General features: G+C 36.1%; 1 protein-coding gene across 8 annotated transcripts in view; it reads left to right on the top strand.

The window, feature by feature from the left end:
• The window catches only part of BCAS3 (breast carcinoma amplified sequence 3), a 373,363-nt gene that overhangs the window by 60,909 nt on the left and 289,687 nt on the right, over positions 1-22,767 (top strand). For all 8 annotated transcript variants that reach the window (XR_663607.1, XM_009323994.1, XM_009323979.1 and 5 more), the window contains exons 9-11: positions 7,614-7,690; positions 9,484-9,567; positions 15,894-16,064. Coding sequence is in view for 7 of the 8 variants with exons in the window: in XM_009323994.1 (XP_009322269.1) it covers positions 7,614-7,690; positions 9,484-9,567; positions 15,894-16,064 (332 nt within the window). In the remaining variant the exon portion in view is untranslated. The remainder of the gene's footprint in view (positions 1-7,613; positions 7,691-9,483; positions 9,568-15,893; positions 16,065-22,767) is intronic.

Below are 22,767 nucleotides of genomic sequence, written 5' to 3'. Positions count from 1 at the left end.
TTTATCTAAAGCACCCAAATCCTTAATGTTAAAGGCCAAAACAAAGCCATCTTACTCACATTGTCCTGTACAGGAACAACAACCTCTATAGCAACATTATTATTTATCACTGTCCAATTCTCTGCACAAAAAAAGAAAGTAAACCCTGAAATCCTCTCGAATTTGTGCTAAATTAAACAACCAAGCCCAATGAACACAAAAGGCCACAGATATTTTTAGTAACAGCTCTGGTACTGGTCTTAGACCTATAGAGTAACAGTGAAATACTTAAAACTGCCATGACAGGGGAAGGAGGTCTCTGTAGTAATAATAATAATAGTAGTAGTAGTAGTAGTAATAATAGCAACAACAATAGCAGTGATGATGATGATAAAAAATTAAATCTGTGGTCCTTCCCCAAGCTTGTGTGAGGGAATTCTGCTCTTCCTTTTTTTTTCCGATTGAGGCTGGCACAAAATGCGACTCACTGCAGGGCTGGGTCTGTCGTGAACATGACGTGTATTATGAATATTGCCCTGCAAAGGCAGGTGATGACAGTAGATGTAGCGTTTGTGGCTTTACTTTTTCACTTCATTTCTAGATGGGGTTTTTTTTTTGGTGTTAGTAGTGATAATGCTACTATGATTAAAAAAAAAAAAAGAAAAAAGAAAAAGGCCCTGGATGGTAAGCATGATTTCACAGTAGGGTGCATCCTGCTGGCTTGCTCTCTTGCTCAGTCTTTATGGGTGATACTTAAACAGAAGGAAGTACAAGGACAATAGAAGAGTTTTGGAAAGTATGTGACAGTGTGAGAGTAATAACATTTACATAGGGCCTTTCATCTAGAAGGAACCCGGAGGAATTTATAAACAATATTACTTTATACAGTTTATAAACAAATAAATTTGGTTTGCTTGGTGACGCTAAAGAAAACAAAAGCCCAAACAAACAAAAAATATTAGATAAAACAAATTATATGATTTGTTTTCCTTGGAATAAACAATGCTTTTGCAACAACAGTATCACTCTACCCCATTATTTATTGTATACCCTCTGTCATGGATCTGTTCTGGCTGCTTTGGATTGCAAGACATAAGAATGTAGTTTTGTAATTTTATTACTGTAGTGCTGTATATTCTATAAGACCTAGAAAAAAATTACTAATTGATTATAAGCTACATCCAGTGACTGAAGAGTAGCATAGCTTTAGTAGGTTATTGTAGCTATTTATTTAAAAATATACAATACCACTGCTTCACAGATTTTTAAAGTGACATCTGGCAGACCTCGAATGATTAAAGGCAAATAATTTTGGTTGAAGAGAGTTACGCATTTTGGAATTTGCGCAGAAAACTGTGTTTAAAAACACTGTACACTTAAGATGGCATATGTCATCTTTAATGAACCTCTCTACACACTGAAACAGGAAAATCTTTGTTTATCCAGTAATCTGCTTTCTCAGCAAGGTTTCACTTACTTAGTTTTGCCTTAGTATGTAGGTTAGCCTTGGAGATCTCTGCCCTGACCAGCGTTCCTTGCGTTTGCTGACTGTATCCTATCCCAATGTCATATTCATCATACTCGAAAGAGATGCAATGTCTTCCGTGGTTTGAGATCAGAGATAGAATCCTAAGAAGATTTTATAATAGTACTGTCCATACCCATATATTGTATAAACACTCACCCAGAGAAGTAGCTTGACATAAAACTGGACAACGCTAGTATGCATTCCTCACAGATACAAGGTGTGGAATACCCATTAAAAAAAAAAGTTACAGTAATTATGAGGATAATTCTTATAACTGATACCAAGAAAGGATGAGTATGTATCAGTACAGAGGAAATCAAAGAGAACTGGGGAGAAGAAAGCAGTGAAAATTACGGAAAAAGGAAGTTTTCCTATTAAACTGACAGGAAAAAAAAGACAGAAAAGAACAACTTACTAAAAATGGTTTTCATTAAAGAGTAAAAACAAAGTCAAGATAGAGGGGATGAAAGTCTGGCAAATATCACAAACAGATTTTTTTTTTTCTAATTTTTTATTTGTTTCTGGACTATAAAAATAAGTCTAGAGAATAACAGTTCTTACAATATGCCGTGAAATTAAAAAACAACCGGTAGTGTCTTAAGATAAGCATGTTGGGATGTGTTTGAAGAAAAGTAATGTTCTGGATGCTTCTGATTTGGCTTTTTCATTCCCTTTTAGCTTTATTCATTCGCACGTTAACTTGCAACAGTTTACTGCATGTCATTTTACAGTGCTTTTTAGTGAGGTCTGAGAAGGAAACGTAGCTGTACTCTGGGTAAGGAGCCATATTCAGTTGTGAGTACATTGTAACGTAAACTGAAAATAAGTTCTGACTTAGCTCAGACAAGTTCTGACTGTTAGAATCAGGTTTTTCTAGAGAGAAACGTTGCCTTCTAGTGCATATTTAGGTCTGAATACTTTGTCATGACAAGATTGTCTCTAGCTCTTCATTAATGGAGCCATTCAGGCTGTGTAGGATGTTTCTGAAGAAGGACCAAGAGGAAAAATTACAGCCTTAACTATGATAATGCTCACTTCTGGGGGAAAATTGTTATTAAAGTACTGGTCCTTCACCTCCATTGCATATTTTTTTAAACAGGTCATGTTGGTATGTATTATATTTGGTATATATGCAGAGTCCCTTAGAGCACATACATCATCCATACTTCATGAATCAGAAGGGCACATATATAGAACACATCCGAAGATATTGATTGGACTTGTAGAGGTATCATGGGTAAGAGATGCACAGCTCTGGTCCTCCTGAAGAATTAAGCTGTTGAAAGCTTAGATGCCTGTAGACTTTTAATTGCCTCTGGGATTCCAAAGATTGTGTGCTTGAATGTGAAGTACTGAACTGCCAAGTTTTTATGGATATTGGGAATCCCTGCAGTGTTTAGCCCCCAACCCTCCATCCCATACTGGGCTTTTGAGTGTATATATTTTTTTTTTTTTGTTAAGCTTTTTTCCCCTCATGAAAAAGCTGTGGAGCTTGATGAAGAGCTGCCCTGATACAAATGGTTCAAGTTTTCATAGTGGCATGTTTTGTGATTTATTGGCTTAATCTCTGTTACAGCTGACATGACTTTTAATGGCCCTGTTCCTCTTAACAGTGTTTTCCCCATGTGCTGTTTGTTTAAAAGCTAAGTGGGAGGAGAGGAATGTGTTGCTTTTCTCTTCTTGGCTGCTGTCTGTGTATTCACACTGCCATTATTGAAGCTAGAGGATGAGCTTTTTAAAAACAATTTAAGGAAAGGACTGGAGCCTTAGTTTTCTGTAGGAGCATAGATCAATGGAAAGATCCAGAGTCAGAGAAGTGCATATTTGTGTGAGTTTTCAGAATGAGTAGGGGAGGTGATTTTGTTTATTATGGGCATATGGATATGAATCTCCAAAGGGTGGTAGAGATTTTCATAAAAGTAATTGAAAAATAATGTAAAATAAACATGCCTTCTCTTTGCTCGCTCATTAAGCAAACATTTGTATAGCTCTTTGGAGAACTTTAAGTAACTTCTAGGATTCCTGTATTCTCAGTAAAACCAAAGATATAAAGTCAGCACAGCAGCAAGAAAGCTAAAACCATCTCTGAATCCAAATAATCACAAACTCCATGCTTATTTTAGATTATAATTTTATAACTCAGTTATGAAAAAAAAAGAAGATGGAAAGAAACTATGAAATTGTAATGCTAAAGAATTTATCTATGGTACCGTTTCAACGTAGGTAAAACTTGCATCTTGGAAATGGGAATACCAAGGCAGAGAATATGAGGTACCAGGGTGCTACCCGTGAAATCCTTGGCTGTTAGCCAAGACCCTATTCGGAGGGAGCCTGGAGCCCATTTCTTATTCATCAGTGTTGCTTAGGCCAGCACTGGTTGGAGTTCTTGGGTGTAGGAACTTAATCAAGTTAGCAGAAAAACTTGCACTTCAATTCAGACTTTCAAAATAGTATTTTTCTGCTTTTGCCTTTTCACAACTTTAAAGTAGTGCATTTCCTCTGTGTGTCATTATAAAGCACAGAGGGAGAGAGTAACTGTGTACTTAAAAACATTTTAAATAGTTTCCAGTAGGCTTTCACCTATATTTTTGTGGATGATAGTCCCAGTAAAGCTTCTCCTAAGATCAGATGTTTTTTAGTACTTGCTTGATTTGCTGTGCTTTTGGAAGGACTTTCCCTGAGTGATCTTTTCTTGGATGACCTCTCCATGCTGTCATTAAAACTTGGAAACTTTGGTCTTCTTGACAGTTAGTTCTGCATTCTCATTATGTTCACTGCTATTGTAAACATGCTAAAATTGCTGCTGTTGTTGCTTAGAATGGATTTTTCCTCAGTTGTTTTGAAGTTTAGAAGAAATAGAAGTTAATCTTTAAGAGAGTTAGGCTGGTAACGATTGGATGGCCGAGCTTGATAGGTCACGCTGTGTCTGTCTTTTCATTTGCCTAGTAGATGATGTTCTGCTGACTCCAGCTGTTTTTTTGGACAGCAGAAAAACAATTTGCTTTTCCTTCCCATAAAGTATAACCCTTTGTTTATCCTTGTACTGCTGCAAGTTTCCAAAATGCAGAGACTTGCAAAGAGAAGAAAGGGAGGAAATAGCTCTTTTTTTTACACTGTTTTTCATATTGGAGAGTAGAGTTTAGTACCGAGTTGAATTGTTGACCTCTGTGGAGGTTATTATTAGCATTGGCCGATTTGTGTGTGGGGCTGTGTCTGATTGACGGAGTCCAGTTCATGGAACAAACTACCTGCAGTGGGTTTGGTGAAGACTCTTGCAGTTTTTCCTAAGATAACTTTTTTATGATTTGATTAATTTTTTATTTGAAGAATAATGCTTTTTGCAGTTCTCCAATTACTTCAGTTCACTGAAGTAGTTGAGAACAGCTCCCTTTCCAAGCAAGTCGTTTCTTTTTGTTGTGAGTTGTTGAACTGCTTGGGTTTTGTCATTACAGTGCATCTGTTGGCTGATACTCCTTTTGTTTTCTCCTGTAAGGATGTCACTAGGTGCTTGCGGAGTTTGGGAAATGCAAGTGACTGATTCTAAAGTCACTGTAGAGATTTATAGGATGAGGGCTATCATCTGACAGCTTTTAATGATATATTTTATACATAAAAGGGAAGGAAAATAAATAAAGTTTGGGGGGCCTGAATGTCTTTACTGAGCTAGATAAGAATTGCTGAAGCAGAAGCCAGCATTAAAACCTTACTGGTCCTGATCTATAATGTCATCGGAAGAACACGTTTGTATTTACAACCTAGGGTTGTATTTAAAACCTTTTTTTGCTTGCTTTGTTCCTTAAGAGGCTCTGGCTACCCACATTTTATGCACTTCTGGAATGCAATAACAATTGTGGCATCATCTCTTCAGAATTCGTTTTCCTTCCTGAGATCAAGGCAGTGATAAGGCCTTACAAAATATTCACTTGGTTTTGCTTTCCTGGCCTGAGATGGATTTAATTGGATGAATTGCTGCTTTTCTCCTTCCATTGCTTTATGACCTTTGAAATAGCTTGCTATGATCTTTCGAAGTTTGCAATACTCTCACTGCGCTTCTCTAAAAAATGAAATAAGGAGCTGTTTCTCTTAGATGGCATGAACAGTATAGCAGCTGTTTCTGCACATGCCCAGCAAAATGCCATCAAATGTGTCTAAGTGTTGTCAAATGTCAGTTTAAGCTTATACCTATGTGCTGTAGTTAACACCCTCCCACGCACCTTTTTCACCATTTTGCAAGCCTTGAAAATAATGCCATTAAACTTTTAAGTCTGTTGTCCTCACTAAATGTTCTGGACGATTTGGGGGCATGTTTGAAAAGACCCTGATATTTGCAAAAAGAAGGCGGCAAATTGGTTTGCTTTTTCTCACTGTGGCTGGCAGATCAGTATCTGAGAGTCTGACACAAGAGACTTTGGGGAAATAGAAGCTTAGCTAGCTGTATCTTTTTTTTTTTAATATGTTGCTTCTCAGAATGTAGTGTAGGATTTTATGCAATAAATTGCAGTGGTTGGTTATATGTGTTCTTCTAAAATGCTGTTTGCCTGATCTCGGTGTTCCTTATGCCTGTGATACAGGATCAGCTAACCAGGGCTCCTTTAAATGAGACCCACATGTCGAAGTTCTTAAATGTTTTGTTTCTTGGCCAACCAGTGAGAGAATATGAATTACTAAATTGTCTATATTAGCCTAAGAACGGATGAAAACGGAGATAAACCATTTGCTTGATAGTCCCCTCCTTCCCCCCCTTCTTTCCCCGCCTTATGCAATATTTCTTTTTTATATATATGTTTTAGTGTACCAGAACGGATTTAGGTCTAGTAAATGGTGTTATACACGTGGCTGAAGGCCTTAGTTTACTAGCTTAAATTTGAACACTCAAGCTCAGATCTTGTTATCAGGACCCTAATTAGTAAACACTTCTGCGGCTTCATCCATATGACTTTGGTGTCTGAACTTTCAGACTCTTACCTTGACAGGGGATCCCATTGAAATCAGCCTGCTGGAACCACGCAGCGCGGACGTTTACAGTGTCAGGGCTAGAATACTAAAGTTCAGATACATCAGCAGGATTTGAACGCTAAATACAGGCAAGGGTTATATGCTGATGTAGAAAGAGCAGCTGTCCGCCCGAAAGAGCTTAATCTAGAATGATGAAAAACAAAGGAGGGGAAACAGGACATGGAAATAGGACAGTAATAGCAATTAGGATGAGGGTCACCATGCTACTTTTAATTGTAGATTACTTAAGCTTTTCATTTATGTCTAAGCATTATCTAATTGTTTTCAACAATTTAAAATTCTGTAGTTTTAATTTTAATAGTTAATAGTGTGATATTCTTGGTTGTTGGGTTGGGGGGGATTTTTTTTTGTTTTTAACTCAGACTTTATGTATTAAATTACATTTAACATGGGCCTGATTAATTTTAAGCTTTGCCATATTTTTGTTCCCAGCTATTTTCCAGTGGCTTTCTATTATAGGTATTTTCACCTTTTAATCCTTAGGAGTAGTTCTCTATTTTATGTTCATCTTTATGCATGTGTATATATCTATTTTTAATGATAATATAAAGGTAATGAAAAGCAGGTGAACAATGGAAAATTTGCCACTGATTATACAGTCAGTGAATTTGTAATTCCTTTAAAGTTAAGTGTGTGCAAAAATACTTTGAGAAGTGAAGGGCTTGTATATAGAATTACTTAAAACCAAAAGCACAATACACCCTTTCATACCACAAAAATTTAGAAGAGATTGAAGCTAACTGAAACTGTTGACCAATAGAAAGACATCAATCAAGTAAAATTAATTAAAATGTGAAGATACAGAACCAATCCAGTCAAACTTTTAAATATCCCCCTCACCCCACTGTATCAAAATGGCATTGAAAAAATGCAAACACAAGGAGAAACGAGTATTTACACATAATTAACTGTTCAAAATAGCTCATCTAACCGCAGTCTTATCTTCAGGAACAAATATGCAAGCATTTACTGAGTGATATTAGCAATTGAAAGGTTTTTGTTTAGACTTTTTGTTTTCTTGGCAATAAATAAAATTCTTTGTAAGAAGTCATTAAGATATTTCTTAATGTTGCCTTTTAAAACTTTTCAGGCTGCTATCCTTGTCCAGGGCCAAACATGAATCCTATTGCTCTTGGAAGCCGTTGGCTTGCTTATGCAGAAAATAAGGTAAGGAAAGGTTTAATTTCAGAAAATACTTCTCTTTCTAGATTTCATTCTAGCTTTTGTATATATAGGGCAGGGGAAAGAAAAGTCTCAGAAAAAAGGTATGTGAAGAAGATCATCTGTAAGAGGACTTGCATAATGATGACAGACCTAAACTTTGACCCGCACTGGTTGGGCTTTGGTATTCATATATGTCGTATCCTTACTCTGCACGTTTGATTTAAGCTCATGAACTTGGTAGGCATAAATACGTAAGTAGTGTAGGCAGAGAAGACAGCTATCAATGTGTTTTCAGTAAGGTCACTCAATAATCAACCCATTTTGCTTTTTAAAAGTTTAAAGCACTTATGGACACTTCTGAAAGGCAGGGAAGTGAGGATTCTGAAATCTGATTTGGGGAAACTGAGTCTGGACAGAGCGAGTGGGTTTGTCTGAAACAACACAGCGATGCACTTTGTGGATTAGGAAATAGCATTAAAATGCCCATGTTTTAACATCTTTGCTGAAAATATTAGGCTCCAGGAAAAAAATGAAAATGTTGAAATAACTTTTCTTATTTCTAGAGGCAAAAGAAGAAAATCGATCCCAAGCAAAAAAAATTATCACTCTTTTTACCAGCCCTAGGCCAGAGAAGGGATTGTGTATTTAAAGCTTGAAGTGTTTGAAAACTTTAAATTCAACTTCTAATGCCTTATTTTTATTTCAAAGCAGATGTTTTTTCTCCCTTCCACCTGTGACTGGAATAGCTGTTTCGAGAGCTGAACCAGAAATTATCAGAGAGGCAGATTTTAGAAATGTATTTGTTGTTATACTTTTTCAAGCACAACTGATTTCTCTCCAAATTCAGGCCTGCCTTTCCTTTAATGCCACGCCTATATGGTTTTGTAAAACTTAACCAGTCAGCCTGGCATTTAAAAAGTACTGCTGCCAAAAATATAAGCCACTGATCAGCAAAATAATTATATCACAGAAGGAATTTAAATGGCTTGTGTGTTCCCAGGTATATTCACTGTGGACTTCCCCTTTCTCCCTAGTTTAACTAAAATGAAATACAAAGTAGAATAAAAATAAAACCGAATATAAGCAGGAAAGGAAAGCCTGTAGAAACAAATATATCTTACAGTGATTTTTAATTTTCTTTTAGCTAAAACTGTTAAACAGGCAACGTGTTGTGTGTACAAGCAACAAGTATCTATAGTTTTTTGCCATTTTATTAGGTCAGAAGCACAGATTCTATTGTTAGTCAGGGTTCAAAGGCAAAAACTGCTTTTGTAGGTTGATGGCAGGTAGAAGAGTCTTGTTTTGATTTATTAATTTTGAAGGAAGGCAATGTAGAGTAAACCCCATGTACATTCCTTTAATCTATGAAACGTAAAGTTTAAAGTAGCTCTCTTCCTTTGTCATTTCTTTGCTTGCTAGTCATAAAAAGAAGGGGAAAGCCACACTCAGATTCTTAGAATGTCTGATATTTAATGTTACATATACATGGCTAAAGCTTTTGATTATATTTATTTAAATTTATTTGTGGTATTGCTGCCAGACCAAAAATCCCACCATTTCAAAGTTTATGAATTCTTAGTGACTACTCATCTTGTAATTGAAAACTGGAGTTGAATACGCGACAGTCTGGGTGGCACCCAGAAGATTATAAAAAGGGGTTAAGTGTCTCAGCAGGGCTTTTTGCTATTTGTAGGAAAAAACACACCACTGTACATGATAAATAAGAGCTATGGTAATGGGTTATGGGTTTGTGTAGTTTAATAGTAGTTACTTGGTTGCTGTCTGTCTTCTTGTAGCTGATCCGATGCCATCAATCCCGTGGTGGAGCCTGTGGAGACAACATTCAGTCTTACACTGCCACAGTCATTAGTGCTGCCAAAGTGAGTACATCATCTGCTGCTGGGAGAGGTTATCGTGTAAGATAATTATTAGGTTTCCCTGCTGAATTGTACTGTGTGTCATCGTCCTCCCCCCCCGCCCCATTCACAAAAGAGGAAAACACGGAAAGGAACATGCTAGCATTAGCTTCGGGCATATGGTCCTGATCCTGCAAATCTCCCAGTAGCCATTGTTTTTCACAAAGTATTCCTGTCCTCCTGAACTGATTTTTTTTTTAAATTTTATTTATTACAAACAGCTATTCATATTACTGACCCCTGTTATAGGAAAATCATAGTAAACTGGATTTGCATAATGGCTATTCATAATATTACAAGTTTACGTGATTAGAAATCAACATTGTGAATTACTAGTCTTTTAGCATCATGAAAACTGACTTTACAAGTGCTTGGTGCTTTTTGGACTCAGTCACACTAGCATTATATGTTTTAATCTCTCTGAAGGATGACAGCGCAGTATTGGAGCTAATTAATTACCTGGCAGCTTTCTTTGAAGGCTAGACTGTTTACATATAGGTTCCATTGCCTAGTTTTCTTAGTTCAGATGACATTATAATATCCCTCTGTTTTCAGAGAAATGTCTGGCTTTTCATAGTATCAAAAGAAGACTATGGCTTGGAAAAATCTTAAACGAGCCAAAGAGTAAGCAGAACTGTTGTTTTACTATTCCCCACCCCCCCGCTCCTTTCCTTGAGGACTTGCCTGCAACATTTTGCCAAGTAATTTCTTTTTCTCACACACACACACACACAAAGTGAGTTTTGGCATTGTCTGGCAACCTTCGTGCTGATTACAAGCTTTCGTTGTAACCACTAGCCTTTTCATTTCTGATAGGCACAACAAAACAAATCTAATAATAGGAATTAAATGACAGCACAGAACAGAAAGCTCAGCGTCACTGAAGAAAACAACAGTTACAAGAACCCACAAAGAGAGACATAGGGCATGCCACCTCATGTAAAAACAAAACATAAAAACAAACATATTCCATCAGCATAGCTTTGGACACAATCTCACTGTGGCTGGAGGAGGAGAAAAATCAGTTTTTTACATTGTTGAGGACAACTTGAATTGCTGTTCTTCTGAAGACATCTGAAACTTGCTGTATCTTTGCATACTTTTACCATCAGCAAAAAAATAAAAAATGGGGGCAAGTCTCCCCATACTCCTTCAATCTCCGCATCATTAACATGTTTTTTATAGCACAGGTAAGTTTGAAAAACCAATTGGCTTAGCATGATCAGGTGTGGTAAAATCTTACAAATGGATCACTTCTGCTAAAGCCAAGCCTAGTCATAACTGAAGAAGAACAGGCCAAAGCTTCCTTAAACCATATAATGATTGTCAAAGCATTCCAGTTGGGATTGAAGACTAAGCACTAGTCTGTCTAATTTTTTTTGACAGACTACAAAAAGTCTAAAAAAGGAGGACATCTGTTATAGCCCTAACCCACAAAGACCGTGGATAACTAAGCTTTAAAGCCGGTAAGGACCAAGACGATGACCTTACCTCCTGAGTAGTACTAGCCAAGGATCACAATCCAGAAATTCCCACATTAAGCTGAATGTGTGCAAACACTGAAGTAGTGATGTTGCATCATGTGAATAGCTACTGAAGATAAAATATGTTTATAATCGTAGGAAAGAAAAAGATTGTTAGCCTCTGTACAGAGATACAGTAATGGTGAAAGTCAGGAAAACGGATAATCATAAGGGCACAATCTGTATACTGCTTTGTATTTTGCCTAGCACATTGCTTTTGCTCTTGACTGGCTGTTAGATGTTACTGTAATAGACAAGATTAATACTAAGATACTTTTAAATATTTGCATGATTTGACTCTTGAGTATATCTCAGCCTTACTGTATTAATTTGTTATTCATATCTGAGTGAGCAACACTAAATCTGAAATGTTTAACTTACTACTGATTTCACTGAATCTTGGCTTCGTATCTAGCAAGTTTTCATCTCTGATAACTGAAAAGCTTTCTTGTTGGCAAATATACTCCAAGTATCTGTTGCTCTTCGTCCATCTCATTGCCTCACCAAAAACTTGACTCCCTGCTTAAGTAAGTCTTCGTTTATAAATCTCTGCTGCTGTTATATCTTATCAGCCTGCAATGGTTTGTAATTCATTTGCTTTGATCAGCAGAGGTATTAGCTTTTTTGAAAGTGGATGTCCTTTTCTGTTGCCTACACTGCTGCTTTTTGGTTCAGAAGTGGTTCCATAAAAGTTCTCGTTCTGTCAGATTATCTTGGGTTACAGCCTTGTCTCTGTTTGGGTTCCAATTTCTTATTGAAGGAAGTGAAAGAACCTTCATGTAAAGGAGAAAGATAAAGCTGAGAGCGAAGAGTAATTTCAACAGGGTCACTTTTGAGAATTACCTTTCAGATCCTCTGCAGAAGGTCTCAGTGGCAGTACAGAATACTTTAATGGTATTCCCTGTGATGAGAAATGTTTTTGAATGTCCTGGTAGCGAACGATGGGTTTGTCCTCAGTGCGATGTACTGCTGTGTACTAGACTTGATGCAGCAAATAAATTTCCTCCTTAATCAGCTAACGCAGGAGTCAGAAGCTCCCCCGTTAACTGAGAATACCGAGGTCAAAATTGTGGTCATGTTGGAGTGTGTTGTTTACTGGTGCAAGACTCTTGTTATTCTGGTAACATTATGAAGAATTCCTTTACATCATCTTCCCATTTGATTTATAATTCCTAGAAGGATTTTATTTTGAACATTGAACTTTTTCCCGTTTCTCCTTAGATGCATCTTGCAAGAACATTGCTTTCTGCTGTTGCTGGAAAAAACACATGCATTTTTCTTCTAGCTCAGTCTCTTATTTTCCTTTCCCCACATTTGTTTGGTGGTTTTCTGTCTGTTCATGTTCTAAAAAGCTTTGATAATTTCTGTAATTTGGGCATGCAGAAAACTTCTGGAAATAGAAAATGTGTCAAGGTTAATGTTTAGCAAAGATAAAAATTGATGCGTTTGGAAAAATGTTGTTCCTTATGGGATAAAGAATCTTTTCACTCCAGTTGAACAAACACAGTAGAGTGGACACAGAATATCTTTGAGAATAAACCCCATTATTACTTAACAGTATTAGTGATGGGACAATATTCAGGTGCTTGGTTTGAAATAAGCATCCAGTGTGAAGTTGCTTGTTATAATTATCCATATTTATCCATTTTGGATGCAGCAAGGAAGGGGACATAGCAAAAGACATTCTTATGTCTCTGTGCTTGGTTTCTTTGTACATCTTGCTGAAGAGAGGTTTGGTCCCAACATGTCCCCGGGTGAGTCATGTTTCAACTCACTCTATTCAAGTGGTGCTCATGCAGACCTTCTCCATCATAACGTGGTCCTAGCGGTCAAACTTGCCGTGCTGTTTAAGATGGATTTCCTGTCCTACCTCGTTTCAGAATATGGGCAAGAGCAGGAAAGGGAAACATCTTTGAAACATGAGCATTTCAACAACCATTTAGTTTGAACTTGAATCTATAACTGATTGTTTGTTCATTTTGTTCAAACTAACCATGAGGCTTTCATATTGTTGATTACCAAGGCATATCTTTGATATCTCTTTCTGCTTTCTATAGATTTTTCATTTGTAAACAAATAAATCATGTAAAATGTATTTATTATGAGAAACAGGAACAATATATTGTTTTGTCACTAAAAGGATGTAAGACATTTGTTGGAACAAAGCAGCCTAACAGGCACCAAATGATGCATTTTAATTTTCTCATCTAATTAAAGTTGTACTTATTTTTCAATTAAGTGAGGTAGGAGTGCATACATTTGTTTTAATTAAATGTGTTTCTTTATATTTGAATGAATGTGAACAGTTTTATTTTTAAGTAGAGAGGGTACACGTGAGCATACAAATAATTTGTGTGTTTGTACAATGTGCATCATTGCTTACAAAAGGAACTGGATCAAGTATTTTTTTTATCTATAAGAAAATTTCACTGAGTATGCACTGGCAGGTTCCCATCAATGACAAAGGAACTGGGACAGTGCAAACTTTAACCTATTTCATTTAAAATATATTTGGTCTGTTGAATGTTTAGCATCAAATTATAAACCAAGTTCTTCTCACCTCATAACTTCTTTAGTTGATTCTTTCTCCATATCTTTTAATCCTGTAGTGGTAAAGTGATTTAGCAAAGGCTGCATCTGTTTTCTCTTGTTACCTGATAACTTCTTAATGAGTACTAACAGCTTATGTGAGAGCAAGGTCATTAGCTCTAATGGATAGAGGGGACAGCTGATATGGCATGGGAAAGGTTAAAGATTACCAGAGAAGTTTTTGCAAATATACACATAGCACAAAGAAGTAAGTGCCGTAATGGTTTTGCACTGATATTTCTGAGCTAATGGCCTCAGCCACATCTTTGTACACCTATTACGTCTCAGTAGTCTTGCAGTCATAGTCTACTCTAACATGTAATGGTAATTCATTTTGCTAGATAAGCATGTTAATTTTTTTTTAGAGAGCTATACATTTATACTTGGCACTTTGTCATCCAATTTCTCTAGTTATAATATTAAAGATATTTTCTAAAATGGGTCAATTACAATTCTTGGTCTTTTAACTTGCATAGGTATTTTGCCATATAGTACTTCTATACTGATTTCTCTTTCCTGCTGCATAAGCTACCAGTGCATTTTATGTGATTTTAACTATTGGCCAGAAAACTGCCTTGTCAGTTTTTGTAAGGAAAGTGTCTGTTGAAATGTATTCTTTTGATGCATTGGGTCTATTTTAAGTCTATTCCTTGGATATCATTATCTGCTTTATGTTACGTTTTTCAGTCTTCTGAATTTGCCACTGTTAAAATTTTTTTTATTCTCATTTGTTGTATCTGAGTATAAAAAGAAATAATAAGAAACAAATGGCAGGATATTACTAAAGACTTTAAACCCCAAAGACATTCCTATGATAAAGGCATGGCTCGATTTTAAGTGGTAGTATCTCCATTAGCATTAATGGGGTAAGTACATCAGCTGAGGCATCTCAGAGGTTAATCAGGCTTCCTGGCTAGATATTGCCATCAATACAGTGTGGCGCCTAATTCTGTTGGCCCTTCAGAGGTTTTCCTGACAACACACTAACAGACTTTGTGTAAGTCATTTCCTATGAATTATTAAAACAAACGTTTGGCTGCTAATTGATGAACACTAATGTGTTTTCTAATCACTGCAGTTTGAGATTTTAGCACTAAACAAAGCAGTTGCAATTGATTTGCGGCTGCTTCTTGGTTTCAGCCTGTGATCTGTACAGTTTTTTTCCTTTTCAATTTAGCAGGCAGCTTAGCTTGTCTTTTTAGTTAAGAATTGGCTTGTTACAGTGTCATTCCATTCTGATTTTTTTTTCTATTTCGTATTTATATTGCATAATAAATCTGCTCAATTCTTTATAGGCAAATAAGGCATAGTCCTTGATTCAAGGAGAAAGTATTTAGTTAGTTTGGATTGTGTTTGTTTTTTTTTTTTTAAAAAACCTATCTCTCTCCTACTGTGTGTACTCTCCCACTTTCTCCGAATAAAATAACATAAAAACAATCTTCAGCATCTTCAGATAATAAAAGCTGGTGCGATGAATATGTTTTCAAACCCACGTCTGGAAAACATGCAGACTGTGGAAAGTCACATTATTTTTAATGGGTTATGCATGTACTTTCTACAGAGTTATCCTTTCCAGTATCTTGTGGATGGCGTTTTTAATTTTGCTGGGTTTGAGTCTCATATTCAGTTTTAATGCTGCAAAAGGCATAATTGCTGAGAAACAAATGAACGTGTCTGTCGTATCTATCAAAGGCCAAATTCTTTGTCTCTTGCACTTGTGCAGAACACATAACTATTTCAGCATTAACCATTAGGGGCTGTAAGTATTTCTCTGTGTAACGCTGCCTTCCATGCATACCCATCTTGGCTTCATCATTTGATTCTTCTAACTATCCATGCTCTGTACCTCTTGGAATAAGTAAATAACAAAGTTAAAGAAAGGAAAAAAAAAAAACCTGTAATGTTTAGACAACATTAAAATACTTATTTTTTTCAATAATGTTTTGGAAGCATTTAATGCCAAAATAAAGGTGAATACTTCAAATTGATAGGATGCTAAATTTTTTCAGGATATTTCTGTTACATGCAGCCTTTTGCAGCTTATATATCACTTATAAAAACGTTCGTGTGCTTCTGGTGTGCGCAATCTAGTTACATTAATTGTGTTGAGAAAAAATTCAAGATAGATTCCCCAAAACAGCCCTAAACGTTATTTATTGGTTCTCTTTCTTTTTATAGACGATAAAGACTGGACTTACAATGGTTGGGAAAGTAGTTACGCAGCTGACAGGGACGCTGCCTTCAGGAGCAAGTGAAGAAGAAATTTTAGCTCATAGCAACATTCGTCGAAGTCCTCTGGTGCCTGGAATCATCACTATCATTGATACAGAGACAGTTGCAGAAGGGCAGGTAATACAGTTTGCACAGAACCAGAATGTGCCTTCATTTTCATGAAAGTCTCAGGAAAATGTATTTTATCCTTTTGAAAATGAAAAATAGTGGAGATTTTTGCTAGGTCAAAAACTTTTACAGACACACGCAGCTGTGATAAAGTCCTATTTGGGACTGAAATTAAGCCAAAGTATATATTGTCCTTAGAACATATTTATGTGACACTTTGACAACATCAAGTGTGAAGTGTCACATTTTGTCTCTCTAACACTTGTTCATAATTGACATTGATTTATGCTGATCAGTTGAAATGTATATGTAGTCTGATTATATTTATTAATGTATAATGTGGCTGGAAAATGCAATTGTCTAGAAATACAGTGAGTTGTTGAATTCCAGTTTAAAAAAGACGATGAGTGAAGTTGGATATTAAGTATAAAAGCTTATAATTTTACATAAATTTCAAAACTAAAATGTAATCAAGCGTGAAACTGTTTTGTGAGGCATATGTACTGTTTTACTAATAACGTACAGTACAGTGCGTCAGACAAAATAATTTATTGAAAAAATCCATACCATTATCACATAAACTTTAAATTGGTGTGTTGTGATGTCTTTATGACGGAGAAAGATATCCCTGTCTTTTTTGTTTGTTTTTACCAGTCATTTCATTTTTAAGTGTCTGGTCCTGGAATCAGTGTTTATGCAGGACTCCTGCAGACTTCATTATACTGTAACTATTTTGTAAAATATTTTTCCTAATGTTCACATTTATTGAATTTAAAAAAGAAAAAACATTTTCTTTTTTCTTGTTTTCCCATATCTTTATGGTGCGTATTGCAGGTAAGTTAGTAAGGTGTTCATGACAAATGAGTAGTCAAGTTATTTTCTTTTCTTACCTGATAAGAAAATAAAATGTTTTACTTGAAGAGAAACAAATCAAACAAAAAAACAGTATGCAGTTTGAGTTGTGGTTGTTCCTGAGAATTAGTTCAGAAGTACTTAGCCAAGTGACATCACATTGAAAGGGCATTGTTCATATAACATTAGAGGCCTTTTCCTGCAAAATTAAAAGAAAAAGAAAAGGAGAATGGACAAAAGAACGTATGTTACTTAAGGTCTTACAGAGTCCGGTCTTAAAATAAGTCTGACCATTGGGGTTTGTTTTTGTTTCCTAGAAAAAAGGTCTTTTGGCTCTTCATATTCTGCCAGAAAAAAGAAAAATTTTGCTTCATAAATTTCTCATGAAGCCTTGTTTAATGCGGTCATTATTTCTGATGGCCATTGTCTGTGCTTTGATTCTTCTGCATAGGCCTAGGGAAAAAAAATGATATATCTTAGGTTTTTAAGTCTTGTTATGTATGATTTAGAGGTTTTATGAACTTGTCCTCTGACCTTAACAATAGTAGGGAGCTATCAAGCCTAAAGGGCACTATGGAAAAGTAGTTGTAAATATGATAACGCTTGCCTTGTCCAAATACTGCTGCTGTAATATAAATAAGCCATCAGTTCTAGTACAATAATTTTTGTCTTCGATCACTAGGGAAAGAGGCTCTAAGTTTAATATCCTAATTGTTTGTATGTCTTGCATTCATATTTTTGTGATCTGAAGTTTTAAAATGCTATTAAATTAATAATTTATTTTCAGTGCTGAGACTTACTTTCAGAATTAGCATTATTTTTTTTCCCAGAAAAAATAAAATAATCTTTCTTTTACATTGTTAGATTTTCGTGGTGCAGAAGACTTTTTAACAATCTTTTCTTACTGAAATGTGCATCTAGCAAAATGAAAGTTGATTAAAAATAAATAGACTTTGTACGTGGTCTAAATAAAGACTGTCATTCGACACTGCCCCAGTAAAGAACCTTCTAATGCAAGGAGTGTCGTGTGTGCAGTGGGGACAGTCCCCACTGAGTTCTTGTCCATCACTCTAGCTGTATTCCCGTTGCCAGGTGGAAACGTAAGTTTTTGCGCACACAGTCTCATTTGAATGTGGTAGATTCTGATTTTGGCAGTTGTGTGGATTGACTTGTCCCAAGGAGCCTGGCAGGGATCCTGTGCTTGTGTACTGGTGGAAGCAGGCGAGCCTGCAAGAAATGACATGCTAGTTCAGATGGCATGTATTTGTACTAGCTGGGTAGTCCTGGCTAGTTTTTACAGCGTAATTGATTGAAGCTTCAGTTCAGGAAAGCGTTTTAGCAAGTCTGACCTTTAAATGGTGCGAGTGATCTCATTGAACTAACTACATGTGATTGCTCATATACTTCAATATAAACTCATAGTTAAGCATCGTGCCGATTTGAAATCTGGATGACTGAGCTACATTGATTCTTTCTCATTGTATTAATTTCTGAAATTATTTTACTCTTCTGTGGCAAATTGGTTTGCTGATAGCAGTCATCCAAAGTGCATTACTACTGGTGCTTTGGTTGAAATAGAAGAGTGATTGAGCAGACCAACTAATGCAGAGTGCAGCCTCACCTGTATTTTAGAGAAAGTAATTGCTGTACGGTGGTATAGCAAATGCCTCGCGTAGTTCAGTCTCAGTTTTCCTGATGCTGTGTGCAGTGATTTCTCTGAGGTTCCTGGTTTATCATCCCAGTTTTCAGATTCCAGGTGGGAAATAAGAGGTCTAGGTGGGTGCAAAGAAACACGGCTTCCTCCTATGATGAAGGTGCCTGTTTTGGAATATTTCATTTCTGCTGGATGGGGATGCTGCTGGATGGCTCTGCCCATTGCAAGCATCGGTCTTCCTAAACTGACTGGGAAACCACAAGAATTAGTAATGCCTACCAAGTGTTTTCTGGACTGAATTACCAGTTTGAAAACCTTGCATCCCTTTCATCAGAGATTTGTCTAGCAACTATGTAAATGTATTTGTATGTGCGTGCATGGTTTTCAGAGGTTGTCAGCCTAATCGTAAATGAGAGGAATTTCAGGAGCAGAAAGGAGTTATTTTCTTATCATCAGTGGACTCCTAATGTAAAAGGAACACCTCACCTCCTTCAGATCAATAAAGATTTCTATCTACCTGCACAGCCTAATTTACAATTTGGGTGTCGTAATGAAATAAAACAATTTCCAAGTGATAAAATATATCTTTAAGATAACATACAGTAAAAAAAGGAAGAAATCTTTTTAAAAAGAGAAGGAAAATGGAAAAAGAAGGCAGTATATCTAAGGCAAGCAAGCGTGTCCTTTTGAAGGAGAAATAAGCACTTTTTTCAGTGAGGGAGCAGGGTTTTTTTTTATAAAAATATATATATATATATATGGGCTTGCAAAGTAATGATGTGTGTGCTTGTCCATTTACTTTGAGCATAGCAACACAGTTTTTAAAGATGGAGTGAGCTGCTCTGTGCATGTGTATGAACATATAGATTTATCTTCCAGTAGGACGATTAAGGAACATGTTTTGGACATAAGCCAGAAGGCCTAACTACAGCTTTAAGTTTTCACTATTTTTTTATTATATCTGCCATTTCAAAGATACCAATATAATGAACACGAGATGGAACTCAATGCATTTCATCAAATATACTGTGCTACTATGGCAGAGGTTGAAATGCTAGCTTCCACTGAAAAAATATACAATTAAAGACCAAAGATATCTTCTAATGTAATCTTGCTGTTTTAGGGAAAATATTTTTAATAAACCTTATGAGCGTAGATATTGTAGTGAAATCTCATACCCAGCAGTTGCTTATATGATAGCTCCTACTTTCAAAATAGGTGGTACTTTAAGAAAATTTGAACTATGAATTAATTAAATAAATGCAAAGGAACGTATAATTATTGAAGTTGGCTGTCACGATATATTTGTAAAGGGAGTAAAAATAGTTATCAAAATGCCCAAGTAACTTTGTGGTAAACCAAAATATGTTAACAAGGTTGTGTGCTTGTTTAAACTTCCTTCTAATGAAGTGTTAGCAAACTTTTCAGTTAGATGTAATCACTATTTATTTGAATCTGTTAATTAGTTGAAATGGATAAAACTAAAGCTGTACAGATGTCCTCTTTTTCAATAATTGGAATTAAATGTGTAAGACTTTAGTGGCTTGAGTTTTAAAGAAAAATTATTTTCTTTCGACCTTTGTTTCTGTATTCTTAATTAATTCATCAACTAGGCCACCCACATGTAGTGTGCAATAATGACCTTTCTCAAAAGTCGCCAGTTTTGTGACTGAATGTAAATCTGTTAACCATCTAACATTTAGTTGACAGAGAAATATGCAGTCATTTAAAAATACAAAACTTTATTCTTAATGCTTTTGATAGAGCGCTGTGATTGATGAGATAGCATTGTGTTGCTTTCACAGATCATCCGAATCACATGAAAATATTTGAGGAAATATTTAAAAAATAACTTACAGAAATAAGATAACATGTTGATCTTTTTATGTTTTAAAATGTGATTGGTGCTTTTTTCTGTTCCCTATTAACTTTTTATTGCATTAAAGAGGAATTTTCAGAAAAAAACTGCAGACTGCTGCAGTTTCAAAAGTTCATTTTCATTTGGTAAGGAGTTGATAACAATTGAACCAAATAAAGATGCTTATCAGGAGCAAGAATTGTTGTGAAACTTTGGCTAAAGCAGAAAGAATCTAGAAGAATAAAACGTATTCAATAATAAAACTTTAACTACATATGTAATTCCACTGGTCATTAACACCAGTGCTTTTATTTATAAGAACAGCTTTCACAAAAGCTAATTTGATGTTCTAATGCTCATATATTTGGCATCAATTTTCTTCACTTTTTATATCTACGTGTATTACAGAAGAATTCTTTTTATATATAAGTATAAAAAGAGCAACAGGATTCCCTCAGAGCATAATACTGTCTGCCTTACTTTTATTAAAGGAGATCTGTTTTTTGTCAAGAAGACATTTTTGTCTCAGATAAATGGTTCAGGCTGAGCACAAGGCTGTTTTGAGTTTATGCTGGATTCTATTAAAAGGAGTGCAGTAGTTAATGCCACAGATTTATCACTTTTAGCCCTTTTCCACTGATGTTTGACCTTAGCTATAAGTTGGGGGAGGCTGATTGGGGGGGCGGTATGGAGGGGGCTGGTTTGTGCGCATACAAACTGGAGCGGACGCTGCACTAACTTCAGCTATGTAAATCAATGGAGATCTTAATAAGTATACATGCGAAGATCTCTATATTACATAATACTCATATTTATAAATATTGCCAAACCTATTTGTATTTATGATGATGGGATTATTCTTTCTTAATTTTATTGGGTAGGACCTGCTTGATTGGATTTGTGTCCATTTTTATTTGTGTTACTTTCATGTTTTATTTAGAAACATGTCTCCACTGGGATAAGTGGTGTAATTTGCCTCTAAAGATTAAAATAATTGAAGTCATAATTACTAGTGGCTTCTGTTCAGCTGTATGGAAAATACAATGAAAGAAGGAAAATAGGGCATAGGAGAAAAAAGCTTCGGCTTCAGCTATCTCTTGCCCTCAAAGCAAACACTATTTTCTGATAATAAATGTAATGATCCCCTAGGTGTTCTGTCTGCTTCTCTTTTAGAGTAAGATAAAGAGGACTTGATTCATCTTCGATCAACTACAGCGTTCTGTTGAACTTCAATAGGGCTGGCTTGAGAGCGCTGCGGCATTGGCTCAGCTTGTCCAGCTACGGACTCTGTTGGCTGGGCAGCTTTTTTGAAAACCGCGTGGTACCTCTCTTGATAAGATACTATTTGGGCCTCAGAAATAGGCTGAGTGCAGATTTACAAGGCCATCTTGGTAGAAGACCCTTAGTGCTTGTTTCTTGTTGGTTGTTTTTCTTAAAATGGTGTTTCTATTTGTAACGGTGAGGAGCTCTGCTCAAGTATCTTCCTTGCATCGTTACGAACCTCAGTGACTATGCAATTATAAGAGTAATGCTAAGATTTATGAACCTTTTTCAATGAGAGACTTTGTAAGGTCTTTTATTCTTAATAGTAGAGTGGTTAGAGGCCGCTTACCTTGGAGAACGAAGCCTGTTTGGGATGAAAAAAACTGCAGCTTCGGGATTCCTGTGGGCTTTGTCTGCCCTGTGTGTCGGGAAGCTGAATGAGCTGCTTCCTTCGAGCTTTTTGACAGCACTTGCATGCGTTATTAAGCAATTTGTACCACTGCTTTGACTTAGAAGAAAAATTTCCAACTCCGCTCTTTTCAGTGGTAAGAAACCATAAACTGGTCAAAAAGAACCAGTTGTACAATGTCAGTATTGATGTAATGTGCCATTTGTTAGCCTACGGACATCGTTCTCTCCAGCACCTTTGCAGATAGCATCTTCCACTTCAGCCTTTGTAAGAAGTGGTTTCTAAAATTTGTGACGCCTGTGTGGCGGAGGCCTTGAATACTTCTTCATTACTGTACAGCTCTGGTCTTCATCCTTGTCTGCACGAAATCTGTGCTATTTGATCTATGCAAATTTATATAAACCCTGTTGTACTGAGGCAGTTATATCCATTTAAAGATCTCTAATACAGAAAATAATGTGTTCCAGTGTAAAGCATCTTGTGTTATATCAGCATAATTTTGTTTTCCTTAAGTTGTATACAATGGTGGAAATCATACCATGATTTTAAAGCTATGCAAGCTCTAAGTTGGCATGTGAACCAGGCTTTTGTTTTGTGGCAGGTTTGGAAGGGACATTTCCAAAGAGGCTCTTCTGTGGTTGATGGTGTAATTAAGTCAACTGCTGCAATTCCTTTG

This window comes from Pygoscelis adeliae, unplaced genomic scaffold (genome assembly GCF_000699105.1).
Source record: "Pygoscelis adeliae isolate BGI_AS28 unplaced genomic scaffold, ASM69910v1 Scaffold290, whole genome shotgun sequence".
NCBI lineage: Eukaryota > Metazoa > Chordata > Aves > Sphenisciformes > Spheniscidae > Pygoscelis > Pygoscelis adeliae.
This window is presented reverse-complemented; position numbering and strand designations above follow the sequence as displayed.